An 11,966-nucleotide genomic window follows, 5' to 3' on the forward strand; every position below is an offset into this window, starting at 1 on the left:
GACAGAATAATATGTGTTTCTAATTTTTTTACAAATATATTTCACATTACACATATTTCTCCTGATATGTAAAGGAGCAACCTCTTAGCAGCAAAATCTTCCTCTGAAATCTGAAACTATAAATGTTCAGTAAGTAAAATGTGGCTTTAGACATTTTTATTTTTTTCTCTGGAGGGTGAGAGTCTGGGTGGGCCTTGTCTGAGGTCTGAGCCGCACTAAAGACGTAAAACATTCATGGACCAGAACGATCTTTGATTCATGTTTCGAATAAAAATACATGCATAGAGAAGAGGGCCACAGAAAAATAAAGCACGGGATAAGAATGAAAGGTCAAGGGAAGGAGACAGAGAGAGAAAAGATGGAGAGATAGAGGTCATACTCACTTGTCAGAATGCAGAGCAGAAAGAGATACTCTGTGTAAGCGATGATGCCTGAAAAAGGATATCAAAGGGTCACATCCATTCTGCTAATGTACAGTAACGCACTAACAACCTACAAATGGCCTCGTCTTCCCTTTTTATAATCTCTCCTTTTTCTTTTACTCTTTGTCTAAACTGAAAAGTCGGGAGGCGGCTCATCTGAAGCTCGGATTAAAATGTTTACTGATTTTCAAAGCTAGGGGCCTCCAGAGATAGATGGAGTCGCATACCCTTTTCCCTTCTTCTCCTGCTCCAAAAAAAGGACAAGTAATCCCCCCTTTCATGATGATAACATCTAAAAAGGTGCCTCTCGGCTAAAGTGTCCGTCTGCATTTAGGCAACATTTGCCCCGCGTTTGGCCCACACACCGAAGCCGAAGACTTTGACACTGTGAGTGACCGCCATGGAGACGGAGGCTGCGTTCAAAGGCTTCTGTTTGGATAAGGGCGTTCTAGAGGCATCCGTCAGGACGGGGAGATGTGCCCCATTTAGACAGGGAACTGTCCTTGCTTTTGTTAGGCTCGTGAGAAAAGTGGCAAAGTGGAGTACGAAGGAAAGAGAGAGTGAGAGTCAAAAGAAAAGTCAAAAAGAGACAAAGCGAGGTGGGCTGATGGAAAGATGGAAGTTCTGTTATGTAAAGGCACTGGGGGAGGGCAGGGAGAAGGGATACGTTTTCCTACACCTCCATTGAAAGTGTTCCTCTCCACAGCTTCTGTGTGAAGGGGGACATGGAGACAGTAGCAGGCATAGAGATAGTTCAGGGTGAGTGGACTGAGTGTTACGGGACACTGCCTGTGCGCCTTCGGGATGAAAACCCGACACTGAAAATTCAACCCAACACCCGCGGTCTCACACACTCACTCAAGCAATACAGAGGCATTCAAAGTCCACTGAGCAAGACAACTCGAGCCAGAAGAGACGATCGGATCGGAACATTCGGGTATTATTTAGTTCTTTTCCGTTAAACTCATCCTCTCTCAAATCTCACTTTTTGCCTTTATTTGAAATTCTGACATCTATTACAGTGCTTCATGGAATAATGTAAATAGTACAGGTTTAAAGAGGATAAACAACAAAACTGTGAATTCTGTGGCCTGACGTTAGAGATGACTCGGGGTCAGAGGTTATCAGTGGCGATCTAAAACAAATTTAAAGACATTAATATATGTCTAAAAGATGGTAAAACAGCTTTTTAGCTGCAGACATGTTGTTAATGTTTACACTGTGCTTACAAACGTAGTAAATCTTTGTTTTGAGCAGGGCCCCTTANAAGGTTATCAGTGGCGATCTAAAACAAATTTAAAGACATTAATATATGTCTAAAAGATGGTAAAACACAGCTTTTTAGCTGCAGACACGTTGTTAATGTTTACACTGTGCTTACAAACGTAGTAAATCTTTGTTTTGAGCAGGGCCCCTTAAATGAAGAGGCGCTGTGTTACATTCCATTCATTCCTGTTCAATACGGCCTCAATACTAAGTCTGTATCCTAGAGTTTAAATGCCAAATCTGATGTGTTTGTATGAGATGATTCATACTTTTAAGGGTTCGCATACCAATCATTCTCAATTTATAATGCAAAAACGCTGGCATGAGACGAAAGGTCTGGTTCCTGATCTGGATGCATAAAAACAGTAATGGAAAATATTTGCAGAATTTGTGTTATAAAAAAGCAAACAGCACAAATGAGCTCTAAAAGGTATTCTTTTACAGTCTGTCAACTGTTATTAATCAGATCTGTACAGGTTCAACTTTAGAATGAAGATGGCGATGAGGATGTCACATGTTTTTTGAAGGTCTTTTTAAAGATCAAGTGAAGGAAATTAAAGAATTAATTAATTAATAAAATTAAATTAAATGGAATTAATACAACAACATCAAAAGAGAAGAAACGTTTTCACACCCATTGATATTTAGTTTCAAGTATAAATCAATTTTGTTTAATTACTTAGGAAACAAGTCCTCATATGTTGCATCTCAAGCAAACCTCTTTGAAATCCTGATTTAAGAATGTTAAGAAATTTGTACTGAAAAACTAAATAGTTTTTTTACACTGCATACAGCATTTAACGTTACAACACGTGATGAATTCAAGACATTCTTCTCTGATTTAATTTGTGGAAGGGGGAAGAAACTGAGAAGCATTTTTATAATTGCTATTATAATGCATAAATCTACCACTTTAATCTGCAAAGTAATTTCAAACAAAATAAAATGAACAGAACATACTGATTTGTTGGACCAGAACAATCACAGCGTTCATTTCCTTGCTATGTAGGGTTTCCTCTAAGTCGTACTGCAACATTTTTAACTTCCCATGCCTCCTTCAAGTTCTTCACGAAGACTTCCCTTGAGTTCGCATCCTCTTAGAAACTGCTCCTTAGAGACCAGAGCGCATTCACGGATCTCGTTAGCATAGCTTCCTCAATTAACATCTGCATGCTATCATTACCACAGCTTGAGATCAGACGGCGTGTCAAGCTGAAGCTTCTCGTGCACGGGCATCTGCTGGATGCATGGCTCCACATCAGTGAAACCAACGAGATAAATGTACCGCCGCCAATTTAAGGTGATGATTTCAAAAACTGTAATTACTATGAGGAAGAACAGAATTCAGAGGGTTTATTTTTAGAGTCCTGCTGGAGTGTAAGAGAGGGTGGAGTGTGTGTGTGTGTGTATAATTATCACCGCTGGGAATTAGCTGGTGGTGTGAGCAAGTGCTGCTACGTACGCCACGAGCAAATACTTTAATTGTGGCTCTGCTGCTGAAGAACTGCTCGCTCTTGCAGTTATTTCAACAGTATTTTTATTTAAGCATTAATGCAATTCTGCATTCTGTTTTTAGGTTTCATTCTCCGTTCTGGTCAGCAAGCATGTATTTTGCCTGGAGAATGAGAGGAAATGGAAACAGTGAGAGAGAGGGAGACGTAGAGAGTGAACTGAGCTATTTTTAGGAGTGCTCACAGGAAGTGAAAGCCTCAGGCCCATGTTTAACTGGTGCTTGACTGGTACCCACTGAGAGTGAGCAAGAGAGAGAGAGAGAGAGAGAACGAGAGACAGGAGTGGAGAGGACAATTCTGCATCACTCAAGTATTATATTTCATGTGTTTCTGTACAGCCTCTACTAAACTGAGAAACAATATTTTTTCCCCCGTTTCTGCCTTCCCAAGCTCTTACAAAAAGAAATAATGTGAAACCATGGTGGTAATATCATAGTGCACCGGTAGTGAGTATATATAAAATGATCTTTACCCATAAGACATGGTAATGCTATACTATCAAAAACAGAATACTTAACAAATTTAACTGTTTTTATAATTATGCACTACTATTCAAAGGGGTGGGATCAGGAACTTTTATGTTAAGTTGCATTCAAAATTTATCAAAAGTTCAGTATAAATTTTTAAAATATGTGACCCTGGACCAAAAAACTATGTCATAATGGTTAATTTTCTAAAACTGAGATCACCTAAAAGCTGAATATATAAGGTTTTCATTAAATGGTTTTGTTAGGATAGGACAATATTTGACTGAGATACAACTATTTTAAAATCTGGAATCTGAGGGTGCAAAAAATTGAAATATTAAGAAAATTTTTTAAGAAAGTTTTTAACAGTGCATATTAAAAATACTTTTTTATATTGTTTGTGGTCGGAAATTTACAAAATATCTTCATGGAACACGATCTTTACTTAATATCCTAATGATTTTTTGCATAAAAGAAAAATTGATCATTTTGGCTATTGTTACAAATATGTTACTTACGACAGGCTTTGTGGTCGAGAATCACACATTTCTATGCATTTGTTTTTGAACTTTTTATTCATAACAAATCCTAAACAAATCTCAGCATTAATGTTAGTGTTTATTATAAAACCTTAGCCGTAGCTGTTTTATTTTCATATTTTTACACACATGCTCACCACCGTAATACAACTAGATATAAAGTGTTTCTAATAATGAGCAAGAATGCAAAACTCACCTCGTTCCCGAAGGTTCCGGAACAGCTTAGATGTTCCTTTCCACACTGGTGGAGTGTCAGACAAGATCTTCTCCAGCTCCTGTAAATCATAAGAAAACATACTGTTGGGAAAAAAATATTCACTCTCAGAACTGTAAATACGGCGAAATGCACAAGTAATATCTATAAATGATAAATAATTTAACTGAGTTATCACGTCTACAAAGCATGCATTACAAATAGATTTACAGCATACCTGTTTGGTGAGGGACCTCCAAGGTTTCCTTACTAAGTATAAGTATGTAACAGACAGAGAGAAACAAAAAGAGGGTGGCCGGTGAGATAAGATCGGGATGGGGGTTTCATACCATAATATTTAACAATCAGACAAAACAAGATTTTTGGAGTAGCATTTTTTTTAAACACACACAGTTCACTCTCAGAGTACAGAAGAGGAGCTAGGCTAAACAGTCTCTCTCATGGCAACCAGCTCCATGGAGCTTTTTCGAGTGGCTCTGTTTGTCCTTTTTTTTTTGTTGCAACCATCACAACTGTTTTTGTGCGCTATTGAGAGCATTTTTTATTCCATTTTTTCTAATAGTACTAGATTTGCCAGTTTTTGCTGTAAGATGTTACTCCACTCTTCCACCACAACAGCTGCAAGTTTTTAAAGACCTGTTAACCATAAATGTCTCGAGGACTGTTCCACAGGTGCGTGTGCAATAATCATTTTTGGCTTGCAGAAAAACTACAAAAAATATGGCCTACTTTTTTTTTTGGATCTGTAAAGTTCAGTTGGATTTAAAATTATATTCTCGTTAAAACACAATAAAAATAAAATATTCACTGGCAAAGTATGCAAACAATAGGGATTTGCAGATATTGCATTAATAGATGTTGTTGTTTTTGCATAAGACTATGCCTGTTGTGTTTAATGTGGAACATTATGGCATTTATTCTATCAAGACGTGCACTTCAAAGCCCGGTTTGAATCCAGCTAAGTAAATATTAAGCACTTCTGTTGCACTCTTGCACAGCTTTGATCTGACCCATTAAGACCCATTAATGACTTTTGTTTCTAATAATAATTAATTAGCATGCCGGCAATCCATTTATTAGATTAAGCCCCAGCAACAAACCATTTAACGATGATGATTTAATTAAACATTACATCAACGTAAAGATTTACAAAAATACTGCTTTCTGTGCACTATGAAGAACTGGGGTAATCACCTTCGCTGTGTTCATTTTTATTATCTAAATAAGCAAAAGGACATCTCTTTCATGTGTAAGTCGCTGTATAAAAGTGTCTTCTAAATACATACAGTAATAATCTGAGGTAAGCCTATTTGTAACACATTAGATTAAATGGTTTGATAAGACCACACCGATTGGAAGACCATCAAGGGCTTCCATAAAGAAAGATGTGCAATTATTGGCCCGAATAAACATGTTTAGTCATTTTGCAAGTTCATCTAATCAGATTTTATTACAGCTTTGCAGTCTGCTGCTGTTTGAAATATAATTTTAGGGTTTAGATGGAGCACGTGTCCACATCAGAAAATAACATGTGACTCACTGCGAGGTTCGCTCATGGTGACCGACTCGATGAAGTTCTGTGGAGTCATGTACAGCTGTCCCTCATACTCCACTGAGCTGAAGAGACGGAAACGATGCTCATGAGACGACATGTACACGTCGCTTTCATCGAAATCAAAGAGTGGAGCCTGCAAGGACCAATGGGGAGCAATATAATTTGTTAATATTTCTATTTTTTAAAGCCCCTGTCTTTATGTCTGTAAATCCATGAATCACAAACTAAAAGGTTAATGTTGAATGGCTAATTATCATTTGCTTTGTTCAGCCATGCTGAATAGATAATATCTCTGAAAGACATCAAAAGGTAAATAAAAGGCAGGTGATTGTTAAGCTTTTTTGTGTTTTGAGTTTACTGTTAAACGTGTGCATTACATAGCAGAGACTGATAACTGAATCAAAATATTTAATTTAAGATATAGATATTAAAACACTAACATACATTTAGATTTTTTATAACATATAATATTGAAATTTAACTTACAATACAAACACAAGCACATGTGTATTGAAGTATTTTTCATTTAATTTGTAGTAACATAGAAATAGAAAATATTTATGAAATCATGTCTGCTTTTCACTGTAGTTTTGTTTATCAGTATTAATTAAAAATATTTTAAGTGTAAATGCGCTCTGAAAAAAAGCCCATCAATAAATCAAAGACATGAACACACAACATAATACTGTGATGTGTGAACTTTTAATTAAATCATTAAATAACACTTGTATATTTATATGTTGGCAAACAATCTTTTATGCCCATGCATTAGATTGAGTAAAAGAAAGGTTTTATTTAACGTGGTACCACGCACACATGGAATGAAAGAACTTGAACTGCAAGGTTTCCACACCAATCAGAAAAACATTTAGTTACTAAGTGGAACAGTCGGACCAAAACATCTGGCAGCCCATGGAAACCAAACCTGACTGTCTGCCAAAATAACAAAAATCCCAAAAATATGTTTATATGCACGTGCCAAAGAATTCTGCACTTAGACATGACAGCTCAACGCTGACAGGGTGCAGATTGCTGTTTGACAGGCCTCTGTGATACAGCACAGATAGGTACATAGCTGTTTTATCCAACCGTAACGCTCTGATGTGTGCGATCTGAAACGTGCGCGCAGTCATTTCAGCACCATGACCGAGGAAAGCGCCCTTCTTCCTGCAGCAGCATCATCACACAAACGCGCATTGTCATCCAAGCGTTATGACTGTTTCTGTGCGCAAGCGAAACAATTCACCAAACTCTACAGCATGACAGCCTAACAACAGTGCACGATCCCTGTCCGACTTGCAGTCGCGTGGAATTGACGCCAGGAAAAAAAAGCATTAATAGGAAGCAGTGTTACGTGGCACCGAGAACAGTGGGAACAGTCATACCTTCTCCTTGGCGGCTACAGCGGGTAGCGAAGGCAGCAGAACCCGACTGCCCATTCCTCTCATCGGGGCTTTCCTCCCTCTGACTCCGCACATTTCTGAATAATAATAACACAACGCCGCTCCTCCGGCCGCGACGCCCACGGCAACTGCTATTCCTCGGCGTACGCGTCGGTTATCCTTCCCCGGAGGACGAAAAAGCGCGTTCCGTGTAGCTGACGACAGCGACAAACTCCTAAATATGACTCCTAGTCTGCGCACAGCGGCCATTATTGTTGGTATGACAGAATTTGGGCAAGATTCTCGAGTTCTCATTCATTCATCGCGAGATGCTGCTCCCTCACCGGGATTACCCAGACCAGAGAAACAGCAAGTACAGCAGAAGTAGTATGCTATCTGTGAACTTGCACGAAAAATGTACACTCCTCAAAAGAAGCTAAAAAAAAGGGTTGGGGGACATTTTACATTTAGGCAAAGCAAGCTGTTTAAATTAAGTTATAGATATCACAAGTTATAGAAGTGGTATTACAACAATAGCAACACGTGCGCTTTGCTTTGTCAGTTTAATAAAACATAAGAGATTTTAACTATTTTATAGATTTACGTAAGCTGACAATTAGCATTTTTGTTGACCAATAAAGCTGATAGATACGTAAACAGAAATTAAATATACCGAATAATTCACACACTACGCAGAAAGCAAGCTTTTTGAAAAATACATATTTAAACCTTCACATATTAGGCATCTATTCGCGCATGCCTGCTTAAATCCCTATTGTAGCGTTATTACGCAAATTAGCTTTGACACTCGCGCTGCATACAGCCATTGAAGTAAACGCGCACATCTGCTTTGCACATCTGACCAGAGCCTATCTGGTGCTTTCATGAAAAACACCAAACTCCTATGACTTGTTTTAAGTTTACCCATGCAGCAGACTGTCAATGTCACCAGGAAATCTGACACATAACTGACATCTCTATTGTAAGCGATCGATCCGCTGCGTCTGTGGATTGATCCTGCTCTAGCTGACCACATTGATTTTGGTTTAAGGTATTTTTGGATATCATAAATACTAATGAGCTAAGGGGAACGACGTGGGAGAACGTGTCTCTGGAGAGAACCGTTGATAAATCACCTACGTGGAAGTGATCTACCCTCTAGAGAGCGAGCAAAGAAGGGGTTTGACACTTAAATGTTTCTGGATGATTATGCTGTTTAGTGCACTACACGTGCTATTATAGCCGATTTGTATTCGCAAATGTTACATTAATGTATATGTTATAATAAATGAATAAATAAAAAAAATCACGCAAACATGCATCAGTGGACGGATGGATAAATAGATGGATTAATAAATACAGTAAACAAAAATGCATGCTCAGTATAATACGGTAGGTCTGTAATAGCGCAGTCGATTGCGCATCTTATACTAGTATCATTATTATTATAATTAATAAAGCAACATCAAATCCATACCTGAGTGATCTTTCATGTAATATCTACTTTGAGGCATGTTCTTAGCTGTTGGGCTGGAAAATTTCTATATCAATCACTCATAGTATCAACGATTTGCCATCAAACAGTTCGTTTCCTTTGTGTTAATGACCCTTCTTGTGCGTAATGAATCTTTGATCTCTGATATCTTTGATACTTCATCTCAACTCATGTTATGCTGGAACGGTTCAAAGGCACTTTGACATCAGTCAGAGTTGACAGTGCAGTGGTGGCGTTTGCGCAGATGTGCAGGTTGTTTTGACTTTTCCTTCTTTATTCTTTTAAAGCCAGTTACACGCACGCCTTTTCAGGTCGTATAAACGTACACCTGGCTAAAGGCAGCCAAGCGAAAGTTTAAATCTACGTATGACAGCAGGTTGTAAATAAAGTAGGCTGCGTTTTACAAGAAAAACACAATTTTAATCTTTAACTTAAGATTGTTTTAATTCAACGTTGCCTAATACTGGCCGTTTATATGTGATTCATTGTTAAATTCACTGGCAGTGAAAATCAATTCTACTAAACCATTTTTTTCAGCGTATAAACCAAATCGGAAATCTAGAAGCCACTTTTTGGCATAAAATACTAGCNTCTAATACTGGCCGTTTATATGTGATTCATTGTTAAATTCACTGGCAGTGAAAATCAATTCTACTAAACCATTTTTTTTCAGCGTATAAACCAAATCGGAAATCTAGAAGCCACTTTTTGGCATAAAATACTAGCAACGCACAGCATACACACATACACACCTTGAAGTCTCTCGGCTCTCCCTCTCTCTCTCGTTCTCTATCGAGCACCGCCCCCTTTCTTTTCCTTTTTTTTCCTCCTTGGCTTCCACCTGCTTCACACTAGAGATTCGCCAGAGCGCGTCAGTGCGCGTAAACCCCGGGGAACGGAACGGATCGGTACACAGTGCGCATCCCTCTTCTTCATCCAACTGCACTTTTCTCTTTCTCGTTGCAAAGATTTGTTCACCGATCTCCACAATGTTGCTTTCTGCACTTTTATCATAATCCATCAATGGATTAAGCGCGTGGATGCAGATGAAACCGATCATCAAAGAAGACCGAAGAAGAGGATCAAACGATCAAGGAGTTATGTTTCAAACAGTCATCTATAAAGGACTCAATTAGCATATGTCAAGAGGGCATTTACATAAGGGCCATATTTAGGCTGGTGTCTCGGAGCAGAGCCAGTCACATCCAGAGAGCACAAGAGGAGAGAAGCCGCATAAGCTTGTGTGCTGGAGTGCGTAAGAGAGAGTATTGGATACACGGGGGACCGGAGCAAAGGGGAGTAGCCTGGAAGGTCGAGAGAGCATGTGCTAAAACCAGAAGCGAGCGAGAGAGAGAGAATCGGATGTAAACACGCATTGACTGTCAAAGCCGCAAGCAGTGACTGCGCAAAACACTAGGGAAAGAGAAACCACAGGGGCTTTCCTCAAGGTAACTTTTCTTCGAGTGTCGGTGATGGGTGCAGTCGGCGAACTGGTGGGCAGCTTCTCTCACGGCTTGGAGAGCTTTGCGCACGGGTCTCATTTTGTCCTCACGCCCCCCGGGGACTCCGGTGCTCTGATGAACGAGCACCTCGTCTCCGCCGAGCGCCTGTCACGCAGCACTTCACCGGACCTGACGCATCTGAAAGGGATCCTCCGCCGGCGGCAGCTCTACTGCAGGACCGGCTACCACCTCGAGATATTACCGGACGGTTCGGTGCAAGGCACGAGGAAAGACCACAGCAGATTTGGTAAGTAATATCCATCGTTGTTTCATTATTATTAATATTATTACTATATAGTCTATGCTACAAAAATNTTAATAATGAAACCGCTGACTATTGGTACTTATGTAATTGCACTGTAATGTAAAATATGATATTATCACGACGACGGTGATTATTATTATTTCCATAAACCCAACTGTCACACTGTGCTCGAATAACATTATAATATAGCAAAACACAGTGATTAAGTGTGAAAGACGTCATGAATTAAGTATAGGGCAGTTTGATGCCACTATTGCAGGTGCTTGTCCTGCTGTCTCAACTGGGAACTAACAGCTGTGCTTTTCTCACAGGTATATTGGAATTCATTAGCCTCGCTGTGGGCATGGTGAGCATCCGTGGTGTGGATAGCGGATTGTATCTGGGAATGAACAGCAAGGGCGAACTGTATGGATCTGTAAGTATAGCACGTTTTCTTCTTCTTACTGGTACTGTGCCGGCTGTATATTTTTTTGAGTAATGCAACAATTAATTTCATTCATAGCCTGGTCGAGCTAAACCGAGAGAATGATTTATGGTGTAATTTCAAATAGCCTTTGGACACAGTTTATTCTTCCATTTGCAGTGTGGTTAACCCTTGCCTGGCCTCTTTTTTTTCTCTTAGGAAAAGCTGACAGCGGAGTGTGTGTTCAGGGAGCAGTTTGAGGAGAACTGGTACAACACTTACTCTTCTAACCTGTATCGGCACGGCGAGCGAGGATCCCATTATTACGTAGCCCTCAACAAAGACGGGACGTCTCGAGATGGAGCTCGCTCTCGGAGGCACCAGCGCTTCACGCATTTCTTGCCGCGGCCTGTGGATCCAGAGCGGGTTCCTGAGCTGTACAAGGAGATACTAGGTCACAGCTGAAGCCACTGAACCTCAAACCCAATCCCCAAAAAAGCACCTGCATGCTCTTTATCCCCCTCGGACGAACCTGTCTCAGGAGAAAGCAGTGCAGACAGGGGGGGAAAGAGGCCCTCTTTTGCGGGCCAAGGTTGGAGCATTAGCAGGAGATGGAAAGCCCTTGATTGGAGTGGCAGGAACCAAAGGTCTGGATAGTTCCCGAAGAACAGAACACTATTTCGGATCCATTCGCACCTGCTGTACGTATGACACAAGGGATTTTGGATTAAAAGAGAGCACTGGTGAACTTCTTGCCAGAGAATGATGGACATCTACTATTACTACTGAAAATTCTAGAAGGCTTCTGAAGGAATTCTGTGAAATGCTTTTGAGATTTCATACTCTTCCAAACACTATCATGGACAAGCAGGAGACAAACTCCTCCAAACATTTCTCTTTAGGTCCTTTAATTTATGTTTTTTAAAGATATTTATTTTATATATT

General features: G+C 39.7%; 2 protein-coding genes across 2 annotated transcripts in view; one reads left to right on the forward strand and one right to left on the reverse strand.

The window, feature by feature from the left end:
* Positions 1-7,656, reverse strand: part of LOC122351550 (calcium uptake protein 3, mitochondrial-like) — a 19,115-nt gene extending 11,459 nt beyond the window's left edge. Inside the window, exons 1-4 of the mRNA XM_043248705.1 lie at positions 7,360-7,656; positions 5,960-6,107; positions 4,637-4,668; positions 4,402-4,480 (exon numbers count right to left, since the gene is read on the reverse strand). Of these exons, the coding sequence (XP_043104640.1) occupies positions 4,402-4,480; positions 4,637-4,668; positions 5,960-6,107; positions 7,360-7,626 (526 nt within the window). The 5' untranslated portion in view covers positions 7,627-7,656. The remainder of the gene's footprint in view (positions 1-4,401; positions 4,481-4,636; positions 4,669-5,959; positions 6,108-7,359) is intronic.
* A 1,990-nt stretch (positions 7,657-9,646) lies between these two features.
* LOC122350130 (fibroblast growth factor 20-like) lies at positions 9,647-11,954 on the forward strand. The gene is made up of 3 exons (XM_043246377.1): positions 9,647-10,600; positions 10,930-11,033; positions 11,241-11,954. The coding sequence occupies exons 1-3, from the start codon at positions 10,324-10,326 to the stop codon at positions 11,484-11,486; spliced, it is 627 nt and encodes a 208-aa protein (XP_043102312.1). The 5' UTR covers positions 9,647-10,323; the 3' UTR covers positions 11,487-11,954.
* Positions 11,955-11,966: the final 12 nt, after the last annotated feature.

Source organism: Puntigrus tetrazona, chromosome 1 (genome assembly GCF_018831695.1).
Source record: "Puntigrus tetrazona isolate hp1 chromosome 1, ASM1883169v1, whole genome shotgun sequence".
Lineage (NCBI taxonomy): Eukaryota > Metazoa > Chordata > Actinopteri > Cypriniformes > Cyprinidae > Puntigrus > Puntigrus tetrazona.